This window comes from Phocoena phocoena, chromosome X, assembly GCF_963924675.1.
Source record: "Phocoena phocoena chromosome X, mPhoPho1.1, whole genome shotgun sequence".
NCBI classification, from domain to species: Eukaryota; Metazoa; Chordata; class Mammalia; order Artiodactyla; family Phocoenidae; genus Phocoena; species Phocoena phocoena.
The window spans coordinates 16,454,557-16,478,613 of record NC_089240.1 but is presented as its reverse complement, the minus strand read 5'-3'; the positions used below and the strand labels follow the sequence as shown (position 1 = coordinate 16,478,613).

The following is a 24,057-nucleotide window of genomic DNA, read 5'->3' as shown; positions in this document are numbered from 1 at the left end:
TTAGCTCCTTGGGTGAGGCCCTGGTGAGTGTAGGCTTCCTAGCGCAGGCTGTGAGGGACTTAACCCCCGGCTTTGTGAAACGCTTCCCCATTGAGGGAGCGGGGCGGCCCGGCCCAGCCCTGGCCCTGCATCCCGTTCTCAGCTTTCATCCAGTGCCCTTCTGCTGTCAGGGGCAGTGGTCCGATCATGGCAGAGGTGGGGATGGAGTTGAGGCTGATCCCAGTAGCACTCGATAGGCTTGGCCCAGTGCGCCATACTTGTTCTGTGGCTGTCTGGTCATCCCGATCTTGGACCTTGTCTAGCCTTCCGGCCAAACATCTAGGCTCCCAGTGGCAACTGCATTTCATTGTGCTGAGTGATAAGCTCTGTTTTGGGGGGTCACACTTTCTCCGGACATGTACTCAGTCACCAACATTTACCGAGCACCTACTTTGTGCCAAGCGAGGGATGGGGACACTCAGATATGCCCTTTAAGGGCTCCCATTCCAGGGGGCAGACAGGGAGGACGGGCACAGGGAAACCGTCACAGCACAGCGTGATAAGGGCCGGTGGGACTAGTGGCTATCGTTCGTGGAGCAGCTTCTGTGTACAGGAGGTTACAGGCATCATCCCTTCTCCTTGCAGCTACCCAGTGGATAGATCATCTCCCAGTTTTAAGCACAAAGGAAGTGAACTCAAGCAAGGTATCCGGGTTCACGTCACACAGCTAGTGAATGTCTCAGCTGGAATTCGCTCCCGGGCCTCCCAGGCTCCAAAGCCTGTGCTCTTTCTCTTCCACCTCACATCCTCTGTAAAGACACTTAGAGATGACAAGAGGCGGGGAGACGGGCTGGGAGGCCCGGGTTCCTTGGGCTGTTCTAGAAAGCAGTGTGACGGGAGTGGCCTTAGTGCTGGCTGTGGCAGCCGGTGGTGGGCCTTCGTTTGTCTCTCACAGCTGGGTTTCTCCTTTCTCGTCTTGATTTCTCTCTTTCCCACTTCCCTGCTGATGCCCAGTTCTGGGAGCTGCTTCTGGCCCGCTATAGACAACGGTTTGCTGCCTCCTACCCAGGGAGAGAGTTCAGGCCCAGTGGCTCTTTGTTCACTGTGCTCTGCGTTCTGAGCCTGTCTTCCTCGGGGGAGCTAACACTCAGTTTTTAAGTTTCAGGCCTTAGGAATGACCCCTTGTTGGCCTGGTGCCCCTTAGTGGTGTGTTTGTGAAGACACGAAAGGAAAACATGGCTGGTGTCAAGGTCAGCTTTGTTGGACTTGAAAGCCCTGCAGCGCCTGTGGTCCTCACCCGGGAAGTTCAGGTCCCCAAACCCTTAGCCCTGACACTACCGAGAAAGCATGAGGTGGTGAGAACTGGGCTTCGTGCAGACTCGTGTTGGGAAGAGTCTGGTTTTTTAAAAAGTCGATGCTTGGACTAACCTGGTGGTCCAGTGGTTAAGATGCCGTGCTTCCACTGCGGGGGGGAATGGGTTCGATCCCTGGTCGGGGAACTAAGATCCCACATGCTGCCAGCAAGGCCAAAAAAATTAAAAAAAAAAAAGTTGATGCTTGAGTGTATCCATTAGGGTTCTCTGGCCGTAAGCAACAGAAACCAACTCCCCTTTAACTAAAATAGGGAAGCGGATTTACTGGAAGGCTACGGGCTGGTTTACAGGGTGGAAGGAAAAGCTGGAGGATCAGGTCTGGGAAAGATGGCACCCAGGCAGCCCCGGGGATCACTGCCTCATCTGGGGGCCCTGCTGGGGGATTTGCTGCAGCCGGTTCCAGTCTTTGTCACAGCTGCTGCTGTGCGACATAGTTGAGTCCTGCGCTGGTAGAGGGCGGGGCATGTTGATGGACAGTCCCATCAGACTGTATCTCATCAGGGAGGGGAAAGTCCCCCAAACGGCTTCCCCTCCCCGAGTGGGGAACGGTTTCTCCCAGGGACACAGACACAGGCAGCCACCTCGATGCGTGAATCTTTACAATCATAAATTCCAAAATATGCATTACACAAACTCTGTATTTTTAAAAGCTATATTGAGGTATAAAATTCTGCCCGTTTTAAGTGTACAGTTCAATGATTTTAATAAATTTATAGCATTGTGAAACTCTCACCAGAATTTAAGTTTAGAACGTTTCTGTCGCCCCCAAAGACATCTCGTAGCCATTTGCAGTCAGGCCCCGTTCCCACTCCAGCCCTAGGCAACCACTCATCTGTTTTCTGTTTCTGTAGATTTGAACATAGGTTCCTGACCGGTGTAATTTTTTCCGGGTATCCTGCAAACTATGCTATGGGTGAAAGAAAGAAGGAAAAAAGGCCAACGGTGTGGAAGTCTGGACCTCATGGTGTCAGTTTTCCTTCCTTTTTGCTTTAGATTTTCCCTTCTCTCACCTGGACTGTAAGATGGGAGAGCTGAGTCCTAGTCTTGATGCTGCCATTATTTAGCTCTGTGAGCCTCAGTCATGGAACCTTCCAGGCCTCAGTTCCTCATCTGTATAGTTAAGAAAAGGGTTTGACAAGATGATAACTCATGTGCTTTCTGTCTCTAATGACCAGCAGCTGTGATCTTTTTTGGTGAAATCTTTCTTGGTGAAAAATTACATGTATCCGTATAGCTGATTCACTTTTTGCTGTACAGCAGAAAACAACACCACATTGTAAAGCAACTATGCTCCAATTAAAAAAAAAAATCTACCCTGAAAGAAAAAAAGAAAAATTACTTCTTGATTGTATCTGCTCTCTTCAATCAGAGGGCTGGAGAAACACTTGATGCTGGCCAAGGGAGGTGGAATCCTGAAAAAGAGAAGGGCTTTTCCCTGCAAGAGCTCATAGTCTGATTGGAATGAGCCACAGTGAACGCTCACGCATTGTGGTGAGCTCCCGGGGAGAGATCAAGTTCAGTGCACAGAGGTGGGGAGGGGCCGGTCACAGAGCGGGGCCTCTGAAACGCCACTGCCACTGTGAGAAGTTTGCCCCCGTGACAAGCTGCTTGGCAGCTGGCTTAGCCAACCACGGTTAAAACCACCCATTTCATCTTTGGGGGGAGGAGACATCCCAGCAGGTTTGAAGGCGGAGATGGGGAGGTTGAAGCATTTTGCATTTCGAGGCAGATCTCTTATCTCCTCTGGCTCTGCCTCTATCTCTATCTCTCTGTGCCCTCGGGTTAACTGTAGCTTTGGCTTTTGCGGCCATGGTAGCTGGAGCCGACTTGGGGAGGCAGGCAGCTGGAGGGTGGTATTTTCTGACAGGGAGACTTCCTTAAGTTTTGTAATTTATGGTGTCTTTAAATATGGGATTTTGTTTACTGTTGGCCTAATTACACCTCTGTTATATTTTATTTAGCTTAATGTTTTAATTTTGTGCTCATGCCCAGAGGTAGTTTCCCAAAGGGTACTGTTAAAAAAAATTGTAGGTCGGGTTTTATCCTTGCTGCAGCTACCTGCAGCTTCCTGAAGGCAAGGAGATGGGTTTTGGGGCTACGCACTTTCTCATGGGCCCTTGTGAATATTTCGACTGTGTTGGTGCCATGTGAGGTCTAGAGCTCCTGTCTGCCAAGTATTATCCTCAAGCATCTCTGTAAAATAGAAACATAATACGGGCCGCAGAAGTGATTTTAAATGTTTTAGTAGCCACATTCAGAAAGGGAGAAGAAACAAGTGAAATTAATTTGAATAATGCTTGAAATGAAATTGAAGAATTTCACCCAGCATATCTAAAATAGGATCATTTCAACATACAATCAATCTAAAAATTAATGAGATATTTTACATTCTTTTTTTTCCCTCATAAGTCTTTGCAACTTGCTGTGTATTTTACAGTATGTCTCAATTTGGACGAGCCAGACTTCAAGTATTCAACAGCCACGTGTGGCAGGTGACACTTTAGTGGACAGCAAAGTTCTAAACCTTTCAAAGGCTCACAAGGGACACAGGAAGAGCCCTTAGAAGGGGTAGGAGAGACATAGTCTCATGTTTTGTGAGTTCTTAATAAAGCCATACATAGGTTTCCTTCTCTTAGAGAAACCTGATATGTAAAAATTCTTCTTGACAGGAAAGGTAAAGCAGGAAGTGATTATTCATGTTACAAAAGAATTAACTGCAGGATCCTTTAAATAGCAAGCTCCCTTAGTGCACTGAAGATCTGACTCAATTTGCAAAAATGTGATTGACATTTGGCATTTTAGTAGCATCTTTGTTGGGCAGAGAACTATCTGCCATTATAAAATGCAAATGCAAGCTGAACCGTCAGCTTCTCAAGGCTTAGTTGAGTACCTACTGTATGTCAGGGATGCTCGTAGGGGCCATGACAGAACTAAGGGAGATCTGTACCCAGAAGCCATTTAGAGGGTCGCTGGGAGGCCGAGACACACATGCAGCCACCACAGTGTGGAATTGCCTCGATACCAGGGCCCAGGGAGACTTGGGGGCTGGATGAGCCAGGAAGGAGCTAGGCTGCATGCATGTGATGAAGTGTCTAGGAGTTTAAAGGAAGGGTAGATCAGGAAAGACCAGCTCAATAGTATATTGGGAAGACTCGAAAACTATGCAGTTATGCTTTATATATCCCTGAGTCCCCAGTCCCTAATCCCCAGCCTTACTTCTAGCAGCCATCAGTTAAGCTGTGTTCTTGGACTCCTCATAAGAGGGAGACGGAAGCAAACCCAGGATGTGCTTCTCTCCAGTTTTCAACAACAGGCAGCAGCTGTTTATTTCTTAGGACCTGTCTTCTTGAAGCAGATTCCTTTGCCCTCGTCCAGCTTTACCTTGATAGAGCCCACGTGTAGAATGCAGAAAATGAGACTTGCTGTTGAGGAAAGGAGAAGCAAGGTTGTGTGCTGGAAGTGGATGGGGTTCTGAGTTCCCCAAAGTACACAGGGTTTAAGTTCAGCGTCGAGATGGACCCTTGACCAGATTCCTCCCCCGGCTCCTTCAGGCAGGCCCCATGTGCTGCTTCCCCCCAACTGCACTTAGGGCGATTTTCTGTCCCCATCAGAAAAGCTATGAGCTTTCATCTCTAAGTACTAAGATAGGAGCAGCCTTGGGGAGCCTAGGTCAGTATTCCAAGCCTTTTCTTGTTAAAAAAAAATAATACCTGTTATTTAAAAAAATGACTATCTCCATACATATATTTATTTATAGATCATGTAATATATTGCTGTACTAGTTGATTAAGAAAACCCAAAAGAAGCTTCTAAATATTTATTGTTAGGTTTAATGAACTTATGGAAAACATAAGATTGACTATTATGTGGTTTTAGACATTGGTGAAAAATGGACATTTGTCTTCATGGCTCAGGTACATAGTTTTGAATATCTTGCTAAACCCAATAGTTCCATATTATAATTAGATAACTTAAACCTATATCAAGGGTGGGAGAAAACCCATATTACAAATTATCTTGATAACTCAGAGTGTTTTGTGCTGATTGGCTTGTCCTCGTGTTCACCCCCCAACATGGCTGACAAAGAGTTCCCACCCAGGGGCTGAAGTGGCAGCTCCACCATTTTCTTGTTGACTTGGGCGTGTGTTGAGTATTATCTACAACCCCTACTTTCTTTACCCAAATCTTCTCAAGTCTCTCATCCATTTAGTGAGGGTGATTTTAGTTAAAGGGGGTAATAGTCATAAAGAGGCTCTACCAAGAGGCCTCCCAGAACTGCAGGGTGCCCCATGGAGCTGAAAGCTGGCCCTGGCAGCCGCCCTTGTCTAGGGGCACAGCTGTCCCTCAGGCCGCTCCATGCCCTCCGAGCACCCCTGACTGCCTGACCTAGAGGCTGGATGAAGGAGCTGGTGTCATTCTGCAACTGGAGCGTTAGAGAAGTTGAATTTTTCTCTTTTTAAAATGAAAACAAAATGAATAGATGTTTTCTTTTTTTGTTGTTCACTAATTCCTGAAGTGAGTGCATCCCAGTTTGGAGGGCACTGGCTCAGAAAATAAGCTTAACTGCTTTGCTAAGCTTCAGGTTCTTTAATTGGGAAGATGGGCATCATAATACTGTGAGGATTAAGTGAGATAATGCAGGAAAAGTGTCTGGCACATAAACAGTGGTTGCTGTAATCTCCATTCCGATAGCAAAGCTTCAATAGATCCATGTCTAGGTAATTTGAAGAAAGCTGCTTTTTAATCGACCTGGTTCTGATTGTTCTGATGACTCATTTTACCTGCTGGGGTGAGAATATGATACAAGAAAATTGGAGTGTTTCTGCCTTTGTACTTGTCAGGAACCAGGAGAAATCTGAAAAGGTTGCCTTGTTTATGCTCTTATGCTTCTCCTTTCTGTTGATAAGTGATGAAAATGGTTCACAACTCAACTTCAGCCTGGGCAGATTTCTGACAGCAGAGTCAGCCAGCTAATTTTGGAATGCAAAACTAATCTCGGAAAGCAAATTCTGCTTTGAGTTGCTTATGAACTGTCTGGGTTAGCTGACATTATAAGTGGACAAGGTGAGCACACCAGTCTGGGTGGACGGGGTCGTTTGATCTGGAAACACTTTGAGAGTGTATCCCTAATGGATATGCAAAGTGCATTTGACAAGGAGCCTCTCACCTACCAACCTTCTTCCTGGAAAACCTACCCCAATATATTGAATTTGTAAAAGTCATTTGTGCTTTCTTTGTCTCCTGTTGGAGAAATCTTTTTTTATATATACATTTATTTATTTTTTATGTTTGGCTGCGTTGGGTCTTCGTTGCCGCATGCGGGCTTTCTCTGGTTGCGGTGAGCCGGGGCTACTCTTCATTGCGGTGCGTGGGCTTCTCATTGCGGTGGCTTCTCTTGTTGCGGAGCGCGGGCTCTAGGCACGCAGGCTTCAGTAGTTGCAGCACGTGGGCTCAGTAGTTGTGGTATGCGAGCTCTAGAGTGCAGACCTAGTAGTTGTGGCGCACGGGCTTAGTTGCTCCGTGGCATGTGGGATCTTCCCAGACCAGGGCTCAAACCCGTGTCGCCTGCATTGGCAGGCAGATTCTTAACCACTGCGCCACCAAAGCCCCATTGGAGAAATCTTTGCCAAACCCAAGATCACTAAGATTTTCTCGTATGCTTTCTTATAAAAATGTTGCAGTTTTAGCTCTTACATTCAGGCGTATGATCCATTTTGAGTTCACTTTTGCGTATGTGTTCTTTATAGAGCTCACTTAACTTTTCCACTTCCATTCTTTTACTGTAATTTCTAAGTTGCTAATTTGCTGCTTGGGGTTACACCTAATTTTCACTACCCTTGTATTTATTCATTCTCCCTTTGTCCATCCGTCCGTCCGTCCATCCATTCATTCATATTAAGCTGCAAATACAAAAGGAAAAGGACAGGAGATTGACTGATTGAGGTGGGCGTGAGGCGAGGCCCAAAGACACATGAGTTGTTTAATCCACGTATAGATAAACTAACCAGCCTCTGGATTGGTTGGCTCTGCTAATTTGCATCGGTACCAGAAGACCCGTCTGCCTCATCTGTTGCCTCCACCTATTACCAGGTATACAAAATCACCCTGGATTGGGAGAACAGTTTAAAATGGTATTGCTGCCTAAGAAGCCATCTGTTGTGAAGGCAGTTGTGCCCGCAGCTGTGAGCGGTCTGAGTTGTTGGTTGGGCTGGCGGGGCCCTCTGTTATCGGCTGTGTTCACACGAGTTGTTGCTGAGAGGCGGGCATTATCTCTGTAGGGTGGGAATGATCATCACCCACATTTTGCACAACTGAGGCCCAGAGAGGTTAGCATCACCTAGTCTTGGTGAAGGAGAGGGCATCTGAGAGCCGAACCTGCACCTGTAGTTATCTGCCACCTCTGCACTTGGGGAAATGTTGCTGGACTCCGTCTGGGGGCGGGGTGGTGCACAAGTGTCGTTGGCCTTCTGTCATTGTGTGGTTTCCCCTCTGAAGCCCCTGCTGGCCCTGAGACCTGTAGGCCACTCTGCCTGTGCCTGACCGCAGACCAGCACTTTGTGGTTTCTGTGCTACAGGCCTCAGGTTAACCAAAGTCGGGCAACCGTGTGTGGCCCTGTTATTTTAAGCGTTGGTAGAGGGGAAGCCCCTTGAATATGACTTTCCTGGCCTTCCAGGGCTGCTGGGCTTTGGACTTCTCCAACATCTGATCTAAAGTGCTGTTTTGTTTTGTTCTTGTTTTTGTTTGGTCCCTGTTCCTTCCAGTGGAGGCCATAGTGGAGTTTGACTACCAGGCCCAGCACGACGATGAGCTGACGATCACCGTGGGTGAGATCATCACCAACATCAGGAAGGAGGATGGAGGCTGGTGGGAGGGACAGATCAATGGCAGGAGAGGTTTGTTCCCTGACAACTTTGTAAGAGTGAGTACAAAGCGAAACCCTTTTCCTGTCTCCTGTGTGGGTTCTACTGCCCAAAGCTGTGGCGGCACTTGAGGAGGAATTTCATGGGACTCTAAGAGGATGAGTTGACAGCTTGACCTCTTGTATGCTGTCAAGAGGAGCACGTATAGCTTTGCCCTTCATATCGGGGGATACTTGTTTTGAAATCAGTTTCTTAAGGCCCGGAATGTTCTCTTTCCAAACTGTGTATCACTTAGAAAATGCTGGAAAAATGTCAAGCTTGTCAAATTGTTTTATTTGTGGACTTTTTTTATGCTTTGATAGTTTCAAAGACTCTTGCCCTTTACCATGCCATTCAAAATGGAGGTGAAACTCAGTTTTAACCACTTAAATCAAGTAGCAGTCAAACTAAATGCAGAATTCCAATTATGCCATGTTTCTAGCTTTGTATCATATTGCTTTCTTGATAGGAGCAGTATTATTTTCTTTTTCCCCTTTATGGCCATGAAGCATTGAGTAAAATCTATTTTTTCAGTAAGGCTTTGAAAATTATGCTCTTTGCAGAAGGGTTAATTACAAAAAATGTAACTCAGTCATGTTAAGAAATTTCATACCACACAGTTGTAAATAATAGTGGGAATTAGGTTAAAAAAAGGCGGGGGGGGGGGCGGGAAATCACCTGCCGGCTGATCCCAGAGGGAAATACCAAGTGGGTCTAAAAAGTCCCTGGACTGTATCCTTCCTGCCCAGCGCTGGGCCAGATGGGCCTGTTCTTGGTGGGGAGAGCTGTGTGCAGGAATCCCCGGGGCCCCTGCTGTAGTTCCGGTGGCACCAGACCATGCCTGAGACCTGGGGCCATAGGGGGCAGGTGGTGTAGGGGACGCTGGGCCCAGAGAAGCAGGTGCCCCCCTTAAAGAGCCGTGTGGGCTACGTGGGAGGGTTTTATGGAAGGGGGTTGTTGAGGAAGAACAGTGATATGCTCCAGGCTTCACCCCCTGGGCCCTCTACCGGTACCCCGCCCCCAGTCTAGAACAAATAGAAAGCCAGTTTCATCTTTCTTCAGGATCTTGCCTCAGAGGACCCTGCTAACTTTTTCCTTGTCCTTTCTTCTTGGTGTGCAGAAAGCTGGGGAGAGTTTTGTGGGTTACATGCTGATAAACCTTGCTTTCTGTGAACAGTCGTGGGAGGATAGACATTTTTTCTTGGACTACAGTTGAACCTGGCAGCCCTCTCTCTCCCATTTTAAGAGGAGGAAAGTCTCACATCTGGGTCCCCTTGGGTTGAGTCTACTGATGTGTAAATGAGGGTGAATTCTTTTGCCCTTCCAAACAAAATCCCCAATTTGGGGGCAAGGACCATCCTTGAAGTTGAGCCAAATTCTGGGTTGGAAGGGGGACTTTTCTGGATAAAAGAGGCAAAGCTTTCAGTGAAGATGAAGGAGGAAGGAGTGAGAGGGGAGGACCGTGGGAAGGAGAAGGGACTCCAACTCCAGTTTAGAAGGTGGGCCCTGCTTTGGAAGCCTTTAATGTGTCCTGTTGGCTTATTCCAAACCACAAATCCATAGCCTCTGAAACCTCGAGGTTGGCCTTTGCTCAGGGCCGGGGCACCATAAGCGTTTGTGGAGGCCAGGGCAGGGAGGGCAGCGCGGGAAGAGCCCCGGGAGCACCGGGGAACAGGAGCTCGTCACTGTGACCAGGGCGGGGTGATGTGCTTCACCGCCAGGACCTCTATCCAGCCCGCTCCATTCGCTCGGCCTTGGGCTGGGCCAGTGTGGGCCACGGCAGCGGATTCTGCCCCACGGTGGCCCATGCGCTTTGTCTCAAGGGGAGGCTGGTGGGAGATGGCGGGAGGGAGGGAGGCCAGCAAGGTCAGGGGTTATCCCGCCGGCTCCCCGCTCTAGGCTTGCCTGGGTCTGGCTGTGTCCCTCTGCCAGATGGTGGCTGCTCCCATCAAGTCCCTTTCTTCTCTACGTTCCTTTCCCGTCATCCCGGCAGGCCTGGGGCTCCCTTGTCTCTAGCCCTCAGCCGCCTCCCCGGAGCGTCTCTCTACCTCACCTACTTTGTAAAAGTCTCTTTATTATTCCCACCTCAGATTACCTAACTCGAGTGTGCCATCTGGGTTTCTCCCCCCTCCCGAGCCCGACTACCTCATCAGGCTAGTCTGAGGATTAGAGGAGACAGTGCGTGGAAATCACTTAGCATGTGGCCGGCCACCTTCCGAGTGTGCCACTGTCCCTGTGGTGAAGGAAGGGACCCTCTCCCCTGGCCTGGAAGCCCCTGCCCTTGCCTAACGCTTGTCTCACCTCGGCTAGAGCACCTCCAGGGCGGGGAAGTCTCATGCTTGGGAGGTGCTTGTTCCACCTGGGCCAGAAAGGATGTGGCAGGACCGGCTGGGGCTGTACCACTTGTGGCTGTTAGACTTGGCAGAAAAAGAAACTTCTCTTCTTTCGGATGGCTGAGTCTAATCTTCAAGTCTTCACCCACTGGGAATGTTTTAGGCTTATTATTGAAAATCCAGTAGGTGGAGGCCGTAGAGTTTAACAATAAAGAACACTGCCATAGAGAGTTCTAGAAGCTGAAAATACACCTTTAGGTAATAATAATCATATTGGCATAAGTTCACCGTTTTGGAAGTGGGTTTACACATGCCTTATTTGGCTTAAGAATCATTTGTTCCCAGACTGAATTGGGTAATCTTGTGGCATCCCGTTGTTTATTTGTGTACCTTTATGCCAGTGTTACCACTGTCAGAGAGCTTACCTTAAGCATTTTCTTGATTCATTTATCGGATCCTTAATCAGTGTCCCAAATGAACCTGATCCCCTAAAGTTTGGGGATTCAGTATCCACCCGCAACTCTGTATTGTCTCAATTTCTCAAAGGAAAAATACCAGGCAGTCCGGCCACCCCATCGTTAAGAAGATGCCTGGGCTTTGCCAGCTCTGGGGCTGAAATTTGTTGGCACCCGTAAATGTACCTAACCAGGCCCCATGGCTTTTTGGGTTTGTTCCTCTTTTTCTTTGATTTAGTTAGTTATTATTTAATTTATTTACTGTACATGTAGAAGAAGAATCTTTTAAAATCCCTCTTCCCTTTCTTCTCTATACCTCTCTCTCATCCACTTCTTTTAGAATACATTTTTCTTTATCCCTCCTCCTTTAAAAAATTTATTCATTTTCAGGTGCGATTTACATAGAGTAAAATGTTGAAGTCATAATTGTATGGCTTGATAATTTTTTTAATGTAAGTGCGTGCCTCTGTAAGCATCATCCAGATCAATTTTATTTCTATCCCTCTAGAAAGTTCCATCATGCCTTTTCCCAGTCATTCCCCCTCTCATAGGTAATCTGTCATCATAGGTTAGTTTTGCCTGTACCGGAGTTTCATGTAAATGGAATCATACAATATGTGCTCTTTTATATATGGCTACTTTTGCACAACAGAATGTTGTTGTGTATAGCGGTACTTTGTTCTTGCTGTATAGTATCCCATCTTATGAATAAACTGTAATTTGTTTATCCACTCTCCTGTGGAAGGACATTTGGGTTGTTTCCAGTTTGGGTATTTTATGGAGACAGGCACTCATTTCTCTTGTGTATATACGTGTAGGAGTGGAATTACTGCCCTCCCTCACTTTCAACATATATGTTTTTCTCTGTTTAAATATGTGGCCTCTGTGGAGGAGGGGTGTCCCACCTGTGCTGGGGCCTCATTTGTGCCTGAATGTGCTGGTCTTTGCATGGTTGACCTTTGAGTATGACCGCTGAGGGGTCCTTAAGCACAGAACTCAATGTCCCAGGGATCATTTGATTGTTGGGCCCATGAACTATCAAAGGCTCATTCTTAGATTGTTAAAAACATGCCAGTAGAGAGCATGTGTCAGAGTTTTATTGAACTCATCTAATGAGAGAACTAGCATAATAACAAAACTGATTCAGTGAGGATGTGAGGAACTGATTAAAAAGTCCATGGAAAGAGGAATGTTCAAAGAAGATCAAAATGAAAACAACATTGTAAATTCAACTATACTTCAATAAAATTTTTTAAAAAAGGACAAAGAAGATCAAAATGGGTTCATGTCTTAGAGGACAGTAAAGTCTTAACCTCTGGGGTTATCATCTCTACCAGAAAAGAAAAAGAGGCTATGGCGTACCTTATTGTTTTTCTACATGTTATCCTCGGACTTTTATAGAGTTGTAAAATGTCCTAATAAAGTGTTGGTTAAGTCAGGTTATGTTTTCAGAGGGAATCAGATGACCCTTCGTGGTGCGGGGGGCACACTTATTAGAACATGGGTCAGCATGACGTTAAAAGTTCACACGATGATCATTTTTGGCTTCATTTCCAAGTTTTGGGTTTTTTTTTTCCTGCATAGACCACAATAGACCATAATATGGGATATAATAGTAGGAGTCACTAGGATGAAATCCTCAAAGTCATTCATTTAAAAAAAAATGGCTGCCCTCCTGAGACCTGAAACTACCACCTAGAACAGAAGGACAGCCACCAATGAGAGGCAGATGTGGGCTCTTTCACAGGGGTTCATTTTCCCCATGTTGGATTCACTGACCCGTGTCCCCCTTTCAGAACATTACCTCAGAGGCAGACAACAGTGGCCATGAGTCCAGCAAAGGATTTATTAGCAGCCTTTTCCTGAGTTCTCCTGACATGTATCCACAGACAGATAAAGGAATTTCAAAAGGCAGAGGCCTTGAACCCATGGCTTGGGCCGCCATGCACGGGTCTGCCTGCTTTGGGGGGCGACCTTTGGCGAGGGGCAGCGGGACCCAGGCTCTTGAGTAGAAAGCAGGAAACTGCAGCAGGGGTTAAAAGAATGTGCTTGTTGATCTTTAAGTCGCTCTGTGCGCATAGCACTAGCACGCGCCGCAGCCACAGGCCCCATTGTCGAAGGCCGAGGTGTGTTTACTTGTAGTTGCAGGTCTTCTGCTGAGTGTAACAGTTTTCAGCTCGGTTTCCTATTGCCTCAGCTTTCATCTGCTAGGTGTTTTAGATCTCTCTCTGGCGTATCCAGAGCCTTTTTTGTATTTGTGTAAAGTGGCTGGTGAAAATGGTCATATTTTTCATCGATGAGGTGGAAGGTGAGGCTTTTGCCTATTTGCACCAGTCTGAGACAAAGCTCACGCTTACTTTGCTTGTCTTGATTTCAGAAAGAATCACAAATTTACTTCAGCAAGTGGCATAACAGAGAGATTTCCAAGTTGCTATTCTATACTCAGAGACCCTGAAGTAGATCTCTTGGATCCAATTTCACTTTGCTTTTTCACCCCAAGGGCCACTGGTTTTGTGAAGTGTATGGTATATTGTCTTCAAGGTACTTGTGTCTCTTGGAAAGGTGGCGCGAGTTTTCCAGGCGTGTTTCATAGCGTGCGCAGCCTCGTCCTGCGCACGACTCTCGTGGTGATGTGCTCGGGGGTGGGGGTCTGCCGAACTCCTCAGGGAGCGTTTACCGGGCTGCGACGTGCTGGCACCAGAGGCTGTGAGCACAAATGAGACGCCTGAAAAGGAACAAGGTATCATTACGAATGTAACTTCTTCCACAGGAGGACAGTGTTAGCTCCTGTGACCTGGCCTTTGGTCACACTTTACTCTGGGGCACACATGTTAGACATTGTTCTGCAAATATGGTCCTGATTAAAATGCCACTTGTGAGGGTTTTGACTGGATTCATCAGGCAGCTCTGTTGGAACACGCTAAGTGAACCTGCAGTTATCTTTTGGCCCTGATTGTTGTGTTACTTTATGGAATAATAATGACAACATTCTGGCTGCCTGGCTTTGTATGCATTATGTATAATCTGCTCGTGTCTGTCTGTGTACAAGGACTAAAATTTGTTGAACATTTAACGCCAGGCAGGAATGAGCCTAAGCCCTTCACGTGCTTTAGATCATTAAATTCTTTACACCCCTCTATGGCATAGGTACCATTTTTTTTATCACGCCCATTTTTTAAAAGAGATAACTGAGGCATCTTAAGGTTAAAAGACTTACAAGCTATGAGGAGCAGAGAACTCTGGAACTTGAGCAGACTGGCGCCAGACCCTGAGCTCAAGCAGGCAGCATTATCTGGGTGTCCAAATTGTCCTGACGGGGTTAAGCCCCTCACCATTATTACCCGCTGCATCCTGCCTTCCCCAAGTGTCCTGTCAACATTTTGCACATTTGTACCACTTGGAGAGAAGCCTCTCAGTTACTCTGCTAGTCTTTTTTTTTTTTTTTTTTTTAACTTTTATTTACTTTTACTTTTGGCTGCGTTGGGTCTTCACTACTGCACACGGGCTTACTCCAGTTGCGGCGAGCGGGGGCTACTCTTCGTTGCAGTGCGCAGGCTTCTCATTGCGGTGGCTTCTCTTGTGGAGCATGGGTTCAGCAGTTGTGGCACGCCGGCTCTAGAGTGCAGACTCAGTACTTGTGGCACACGGGCTTAGTTGCTCCGTAGCATGTAGGATCTTCCCGGACCAGGGCTCAAACCCGTGTCCCCTGCATTGGCAGGCGGATTCTTAACTACTGCGCCACCAGGGAAGCCCCTGCTAGTCTTGAGTTAATAAAAAATTACGAAGTTACTTTACAAGTGGCATCAAGTAGAGATTTCCAGGTTGCTATTCTATATTCAGAATCATGGTTGTGAACTTCTTTTCTGCATTTTAAAGGATTCTCTTCAGAAATCAGGTATTTCAACTCAAAAGAGCAATCTTTGCCTGGATTTATGGGCTGGTGCTGTTTTTCCTATGAATTCTGAAAGCAAGTCAGTTCGGGAAAATATTTCATTTTACTCATTTGTAAGGAGGTTTGTTATTTTGCAGTGTTTAGGATATGCTTTTCAGAAGGATCTTGGTTGTCTTTTCTAAGAGTGGTAAATAATCCAGTTGTGTGACTATCTAGTCGTTCCCCAATCCATGGGGCCCTTGCAAACAACCAATTCCAACTCGAATTATTCTTTAAACTTTCAATATATAGTTTTCTTTTAGGGAACAAAATCTTAAAACTAACAACTGGAGCCTGTTAGATGCTGTTATAAAAAGTGGTACTCGGGCTTCCCTGGTGGCGCAGTGGTTGAGAGTCCGCCTGCTGATGCAGTGGACACGGGTTCGTGCCCCGGTCCGGGAAGATCCCACATGCCGCGGAGCGGCTAGGCCCGTGAGCCATGGCCGCTGAGCCTGCGCGTCCAGAGCCTGTGCTCCGCAACGGGAGAGGCCACAGCAGTGAGAGGCCTGCGTACCGAAAAAAAAAAAAAATGGTACTCCAGGAAGGGTCCGGAGTAATTAAAGACAAGTGTGTTGCCAATAAAAGCCACACCAGTTGGCTGATTCCTCAGGCTTTGTCACTTGCAATGCAGGAAGTGTGTGTGTGTGTGTGTGTGTGTGTGTGTGGAGGGGTGTCTTGTGACTCAGGGAGAGCGGTCCCCTGAGCGAGTTGATCTTGCTGATTATGCATAATGGAGTTTTATTTTCTTAATGACCGGATTATCGAATCTGAGCTTAGAAAGGGACTTTGGAATCATGTGTTTCGACCCCCAGCTTTCTAACAGGTCAAAATCTAAACCATGTAAGATGTTGCTGTGATCATTACTGGACACTTAAACTTGTATAGTGTGGCTGTCCCACAGGGGACCCTAAACCAGTGAGTCTCCAGTCTGGCCCTGCTCCAGGCACACTGCATCGTCAGAAGTTTGGAGTAGGGGCAGGAGTTGGTGTAGGGGCCTTGGAATATTTTTTAAAATTCATGTGGCTTGCTGCTTGATGAAGCTTGGGCACTCCTTTTGTACAATGGGACTGATGGGCAGTGTCATCCTCTTTAATATCTTTTCTCAAGCACATGGCTTGGTAGCCTGTGACCTGTAGTTCTACACTTGGAAATATTATGTTATTTCTAAAGTATGTTTACGAATATATAAGGAAACATAATCATGCTAGAAATTGTAAAAACAAATGTGTACCACAAATACAAAAACAACATACCAATATGTAAACAATGCTCTATGTGAGTCCATTAGAATTGATACATGCTGATTGCAGATTCTCTGGATTACTAAACACTGGACTAAACGCTGCCTTCTACCCAGTGGTAGTGAGGTGGGCAGAATTTCTAGCAATGGTCCCCAAGATTCCACTCCTTGAATCCCCAGAACCTGTGAATGTGATGAGCTATCATTCCAGTAATTGTGTTATGTTACATGGTGCAGTTGACTTTACAAAAGAGAGATATCCAGGTGGGCTTAATCATAGCACGTGAGCCATTAAAAGAAGAGAAATTTCTCTGCCTCGTGGCAGAAGAGGAAGTCAGAGAGATTGAAAGTGTGAGGAGGACTTGTGGCTTTGAAGATGGAGTGGTCATGTGAGAAGGCATACAGGCAACTTTATTGGAGCAGAGAGCAAACCTTGGCTAGCAGCCAGCAAGGAAATGGAGACCTCAGACCTCCTGCTTCAAAAATTGGGTTCTGCCAACAACCTGAGTGAGCTTGGAAGTGGATTGTCCTCCCAAGCCTCTAGATAAGAGTCCAGCCTGGTTGTGTGTGGCTTAAAATACAGATAGCAAACTGTATCTGGGGCAGTTTGCTCCTTCCTTACTGGCATATTGTCAGTGGAGACCAAATGGGAAGTCTGGACTCTCACCCTCCGCCCTGGGCTCAGCAGTAGTAAGTGGCCCCCCTCACCCTCTCCACTAGATAGCGGGGAAGATGTTGCGGAGGAGGGAGCTGGAGAAAGGGATTCATTAAACCCATGTAGGAAATCTTGAGCAAAATCCTGACCAACACATGCATGAATCTGACCAGAATTAATGTGCCAAAAAGTTTGAGAAAATAAACTACAGTGTGAAACGCCACCCAGGTTTTCAGAGTGACCTCTAGGTAACACAAATGAAGAAGACCAGAATAGCCTTGCAAGGGCTCTAGAAACTAAACTGTCATGGCATCGCAGCCCACAAAAGTAGCCCAGGATCTATATGCTTAATCTAAATAGGGTCAGTGCCTGCTAAATTTAAATAGGATCCAGAGTCTTATAACATAATAGCTCAAATGCCCAGGATACAGTAAAAAAAAAAAAAAAAAATCACCTGTCATACCAAGAACCAGGAAAATTGGAACTTAAATGAGAAGGCAATCAACAGATACCAACACTGGGAAGACTCAGATGTTGGAACTGTCTGACAAAAGCAGCCATCAGAAAAATGCTTTAATGAGCAATTACAAACACTATTGAAACAAACAAATAATTAGAAAATCTCAGCAAAAATTAGAGGTATTAAAAAAATGGAAATTATAGAACTGAAAAATAAATCACCATATTAAGTTCACTGGATGAGCTTAATAATAGAGATGACAGGAAAGAATCAATGAAGTTGAAGACAGATCAATAAAATTCACCCTGTCTGTCTGTTGTCCAGACAACAGACGGAAACTAGTCGGAAAAATAACAACGAACAGAGCCTCAGAGACCTTTGGTACGATAACATTAGCTCTAACATTTGTGTCACTGGAGTCCCAGACGGAGAAGAGAAGACTATAGAAATAAAAAGTATTCGAAGAAATTATGGGTGAAAACTCTCCAAATTGGGCAAAAGGGATAAACCATCAGAATCAAGAAGCTGAGCAAAACCCAAACAGGCTAAACCCAAAGAAATCTATGCCAAGACACATAATAATCAAACTTCTCAAAACTTCTCTGTCTTTAGACAAAGAAAAAACAGAGAGTGAGAAACAATGTTTTACCCATAGCAGCAGAATGATTTGAATGACAGTGGATTTCTAATATGAAATCATGGAGTCTAGAAGGAAGTGCACAGCATTTTCAAGTGCTGAACAAAAAGAACGTTCCACTCTGAGTTCTACATCTGGTGAAAATATCCTTCAGGAATAAAGAGAAAATAAAAACATTCTCAGACGAAGGAAAACAAAGAAAATTTGTCAACAGCAGACCCACCCTTAAATAATGGCTAAAGAAAGTTCTCTAAACAGAAAAGTAAATGATAACAGGAGGAGGCCTGGAACTCCAGAAAGAAAACAAAACAAAACAAAACAAAAACAGTGGACGGGTAAAAATAGAAGTACATTTAATAGGCCGTTTTTATCCTCATTAGCTTTTAAAATTATGTTTAATGGTTGAAGCATAAGTTATAATATCTGGTGTGATGTCAATATATGTAGAGATACTATATGAGAAAATTATGTTTAAAAAGTGGGGAGAGGGGACTTCCCTGGTGGTCCAGGGGTTAAGACTCTGCGCTCCCAATGCAGAGGGCCCGCGTTCGATCCCTGGTCAGGGAACTAGATGGCTCAACTGGGAGCCTGCCGCAGCTAAGGCCTGGCGCAGCCAAATAAATAATTAAGACCCGGCGCAGCCAAATAAATAAATATTTTTTTAAAAGAATATTAAAAAGTGGGGAGAGAGGGACTTCCCTGGTCACACAGTGGTTAAGAATCCACCTGCCAATGCAGGGGACACGGGTTCAAGCCCTGGTCTGGGAAGATCCCACATGCTGCGGAGCAACTAAGCCCGTGTACCACAACTACTGAGCCTGCCTGCTGCAACTACTGAAGCCCACGTGCCTAGAGCCTGTGCTCCGCAACAAGAGAAGCCACCGCGGTGAGAAGCCCATGCACCGCAACAAAGAGTAGCCCCCGCTTGCCACAGCTAGAGAAAGCCTGCATGCAGCAGCGAAGACCCAAATGGAAGTAAGGTTTCTACACTTCACTTGAAATGGGAAAGCATTGATACCAGTAGTCTCTGGTAAGTTCCATATGTATATTGTAATAACTGAAAAAAAAACCCAAACCGCTAAAAAACTAAAAACCAATAAAAAACTATACAATGAGATATACTCAAAACATCTATAGATAAGTGTACAAGTAACTCACAGGAAGGCAAGAAAAAGGGGAAAGAGGAATGATAAACAGGAAATAAAGAGAAAACAAATAATACAATGGCACACCTAAGCCCTAACATCAATAATTACTTGAAGTGTAAATGGTCTAAATATACCAATTGATAGAGATAACAGAATGGATAAAAAATGTGACTTAACCATGTGCTGTTTACAAGAAACTCACTTTAAATATATTGCTATAGGTGCATTAAAAGTAAAAGGGTGGAAAAAGGTATACCACGTAAAAATTAATTTTAAAAAAAGCAGGAATGGCTATATATAATATCAAATAAAGTAGACTAGAGAGCAAAGAAAATTACCTGAGACAAAGAGGGACATTACACAATGATGAAAATGTCATTACACTGAGAAAACACAACAATCCTAAATATGTATGAACCAAACAACAGAGCTGCAAAGTACATGAAGCAAAAACGGATAGACCTGAAAGACACATCCACAATAATAATAGTTGGGAACTTCAGCATCTCTCTCTCAGCTTTTGAAAGAACTACTAAATAAGGTATCAGCAAGGATATAGAAGAACTGAACAGCATTATCAACCAAGCAGTTCTAATTAATATTTATAGAACACTCCACTCAAAAAAGAGCCTAAAACACATCTTTTTCAAGTACTCATGAAACATTTACCAAGTTAGACCGTACCCTGGGTCATAAAACTGACCTCAATTTATTTAAAGGAGTGGAAATAATACAGCGTATGTTCTCTGACCATAATGTAATCAAACTAGAAGCCGACAACAGAAAGATAACAGGAAGATCTCCAAACACTTGGAAATCAAATAACACACTTCTGAATAATTCATAAGTCAAAGGGGAAGTCTCAAAGCAAATTTTTAAAAATACGTCAAGGTGAATGAAAATGAAAACACAGCATATTAAAGTTTATGGGACACAGCTAAAGTAGTGCTGAGAGGAAATTTTATAGCACTAAATATTTAAGTCAGCATGGAGGAAAGATCTGAAATCAATAATCTAAGTTCCTACCTCAAGAAGCTAGAAAGAGAAAAGATCCCCTGCCCCCACCAAAGCAAGCAGAAGAAAGGAAATAATGAAGATAAGAGCAGGAATCGTTGAAGCTGAACGCAGAAAATCAACAGAGAAAATCAGTGAAAAAGCTGGTTCTTTAAAAAGATCAGTAAAATGGTTAAATCTTTAAGATGACTGAAAAAGATAAAAAAGAAGATATAAATTGCAATATTAAGAATAAAACAGGGGCTATCACTACAGATCCTGCAGCTATTAAAAAGACAGTGAGAGAATACCACAAAGAATTCTATACACATACATTTGACAATTTAGATGAAATGGACCAATTTCTTGAATATCACAAACTACCAAAACTCATCCAAGATGAAATAGGTAATCTCAGTAGTCCTATAACTGTTAAAGAAATTGAATTCATAATTTAAAAGCTTCCAAAAAAGAAATCTCCAAGACTAGAAGCTTTCTTCGGAGATTTCCACTAAACATTTAAAGAACAGGCACCAATTCTACATAATCTCTTCCAGAAAATACAAGAGGAGAGAATGCCTTCTTGTTCATTTTATGAGGCCATTACAACTTGATACCAAAACCAGACAGACAGTACAAAAACCCAACAAACCAATATCCCTCAAGAGCATAGACACAAAAATCCTCAGCAAAGTACTAGGAAGACAAATCCAGCAACATATAAAAAGAATTATGTACTGTGACCAAGTGAGGTTTATTCTAGGTATGGAAGGCTGCTTCATTGTTTGAAAATCAATGAATGTAATCCACCATATCACCAGACTACAGGAGGAAAAAATAATCACATAATCCTATCAATTGATGCAAAAAAATCATTTGACAAAATTCAACACCGATTCATGATAAAAACTCTCAGCAAAGTAGGAATATAGGGGAATTTCCCCAGCTCGATAAAGAGCATCTACAGTTAACATCATGCTAAAAGTGGTGAAAGACTGAATGCTTCCCCCGCCCCAGGAACAGGAACAAGGCAAGGATGTCTGTTCTCACTAGTCTTATTCAGCACAGTACTGGAGGTCCTAGTCAGCACAATGCTGAGAAAAGAAATATAAGGCATACGAATTGGAAAGGAAGAATAAAACTGTCCCTGTTTGCAGATGACATGATTCTCTGTGTAGGAACTCCCAAAAATCTACAGAATAACTCCTGGAACTAATAAGTAAATTCAGCAAGATCACAGGATACAAGGTCCACACACAAAAATTATTTCTCTGTCCTAGAAATGAACACATGGAAACACAAATTAAAAGCACAATACCATTTATAATCAATCCTAAAACAATTGAAATACTTAGGTATAAATCTAACAAAACATGGACATGATGTGTGTGCTGAAGCTACAGAATGTTGATGAAGGTATTCACAGGCGATCGAGATAAATGGATAGGCAGATACCATGTTCGTGAATTGGAAAAGTCAACAAGGTAAAGATGTTCGTTCTCCCCAAATCTATAGGTTTACTGTAGTTCCTGTCAAAGTCCCAGTAAAGTGTTTTTTTGTAGACTAGCTTATTTTCCAATTTATATGGAAAATCAAAGGAATTAGAATAGGTAAAACAAGTTTGAAAAAGAAGAACAAAGTAGAAGGCGTCTATTCGATTTTATGACTTACTTTAATAGCTAAAGTAATTAAGACAGTGTGGTATTGGTGGAGGGATAGACACCGAGGTCAATGGAACAGAAGAGAGAACCCAGAAATAGACCCACACAAATAGGTCCAGCTGATCTTTGACAAAGGTACAAGAGCAATCCAATAAAACAAAGAGTCTTTTCATCTAATGGTACCGGGTCAGTTGAACAGCCAGAGGCAAAAATGAACCTCTACCTAAACCTTATACCTTATAAAAATTATCTCAAAATGGATCATAGATTTAATTGTAAAACATAAAACTATAAAAGTTTGAGAATTAAACACAAGAGAAAATCTTTAGGACCTAGGCCTAGGTGAAGAGTCCTTAGACTCCATCACACCAGAAGAACATTAAAGAAAAAAAAAAGTCAGTCAGATTTCTTCTGTCAGAAGAAATTAAAAACTTCTGTGAAAAACCCTGTGAAGAGGATGAGAAGACAGGTTACAGACTCAGAGAAAATATTTGCTAACCACATGTCTGACAAAGGACTTGTATTCAGAATGAATCAAGGACTCTCAAAATGCAATAGTAAGCAATCAAAAAATCCGATTAAAAATGGTTAAAAGATGTGAACAGCCATTTCACTGAAGAGGATATACAGACGGCAAATAAGCACGTGGAAAGATGTTCAACATCATTAGCCATTAGAGAAATGAAAATTAAAATCACAATGAGATAGTACTATGTATTCTAACATCTATTAGAATGAGCACTAGAATGGCTGAAACAAAAAAATAGTAGTAATGCCAAATGCTGGCAAGGGTATAGAGAAACTGGTTCTCTCAGACGCTGCTGGTGGGAATGTAAAAGGGTTCACCCAGTCTGGAAGATAGTCTAGCAGCTTCTTATAAAACTAACTTTGCACTTGCCACGTGACCCAGCAGTTGTATTCTTGGACATGCATCCCAGAGAAATAAAAATTTATGTCTGCACAAAAACCCGTACCGGAATGTTCGTGGCAGCTTTATTTATAATAGCCCCGAATTGGAAGCAACTTGGATGTCCTTCAGTGGGTGACACTCCATTGTTACACAGCAGAAACTAACACAACATTGTAAAGCAATTATACTCCAATAAAGATGTTAAAAACAAAAAACACACTCCAGTCCATCCATTCAATGGAATACTGCTCAGCAATAAAGAGGAATGAATACAGGCAGCACCTTGGATGAATCACAAGGGCATTGTGCTTTGGGAATAAAGCCAATCTCAAATGTTATATACTATATGACTCCATTTATATTACATTTTCCAAATGACAAAATTACAGAGTTGGAGAACAGATTACTGGTTGCTGTGGGACAGTGACAGGGCGGGGAGAGGACTGGTGGAACTATAAAAGGGTAGCACGAGGGAGTTACTTTGTGGAGATGGAACAGTTCTGTATCTTGATTGTGATGGTGGTTACGCAAATCTATACGCTGGATCAAATTGCATAGAGTTACACACACACACACAAATCAGGGCATGCAAAAACTGATGAGAGCTGAGTAAGAGGCATAGTGTAGTTATCAGTATTATACCCATGTCAGTTTCTTCCTTTTGCTATTGTACTCTAGTCATATAAGATACCATCACTGGAGGAATCTGGGTGAAGGGTTCGTGGGACTCTGTGCACTATTTGTGTAAGTTCCTGTGAGCAAATAATTATTTCAAAATAAAAAGTTAAAAAAATAATGCCACTGGGTTTCACCTTTGGTTGTACCTAAGCATCCACTGAGGAGCTTTATAAAATCCCGACATCCGGGCTGTACCCCAGACCCACCTGTAGCTCTGCTCGTGAGTCCCAGCAGTGGTATGTTTTAGGATTCCTCACTCTTGTTCTTGTTTTCCATTAAATTAAAAACAAACAAACAGGGACTTCCCTGGTGGTCCAGTGGTTAAGACTTCGCCTTCCTATGCAGGGGGTGAGGGTTCCATCCCTGGTTGGGGAGCTAAGATCCCATATGCCTCGCGGCCAAAAAACCAAAAGACATAAATGGAAGCAATATTGTAACAAATTCAATAAAGACTTTAAAAACGGTCCACATTAAAAAAAAAACCTTTAAATAAAAGCAAACAACCAACCACTTTCCCATCCTCTTTTCCTTACGCCATAGTTCCCCAGCCTGTCCTGGGTGTTCCAGTCATCTCTCCCGTGGTCAGATTCTGTCATTGTGTTGTGTTGGGCATGGCTGGGATTTAGGGGAGCCCCGCCCACTGTGCAGGTACAGGGAGGTGTCACCGTTTGACCTGTCTGTGGTTGGCCTGGAGAGCGGCAGAG

General features: G+C 44.1%; 1 protein-coding gene across 6 annotated transcripts in view; it reads left to right on the top strand.

The window, feature by feature from the left end:
- Window positions 1–24,057, top strand: part of SH3KBP1 (SH3 domain containing kinase binding protein 1) — a 344,495-nt gene that overhangs the window by 38,468 nt on the left and 281,970 nt on the right. For 5 of the 6 annotated variants that reach the window (XM_065900878.1, XM_065900877.1, XM_065900881.1 and 2 more), the window contains exon 1: window positions 8,120–8,272. Coding sequence is in view for 1 of the 6 variants with exons in the window: in XM_065900876.1 (XP_065756948.1) it covers window positions 8,115–8,272 (158 nt within the window). In the remaining 5 variants the exon portion in view is untranslated. Of the gene's footprint in view, window positions 1–8,114; window positions 8,273–24,057 lie in introns of those variants that run through there. The other variant, XM_065900876.1, reaches the window with a different exon arrangement.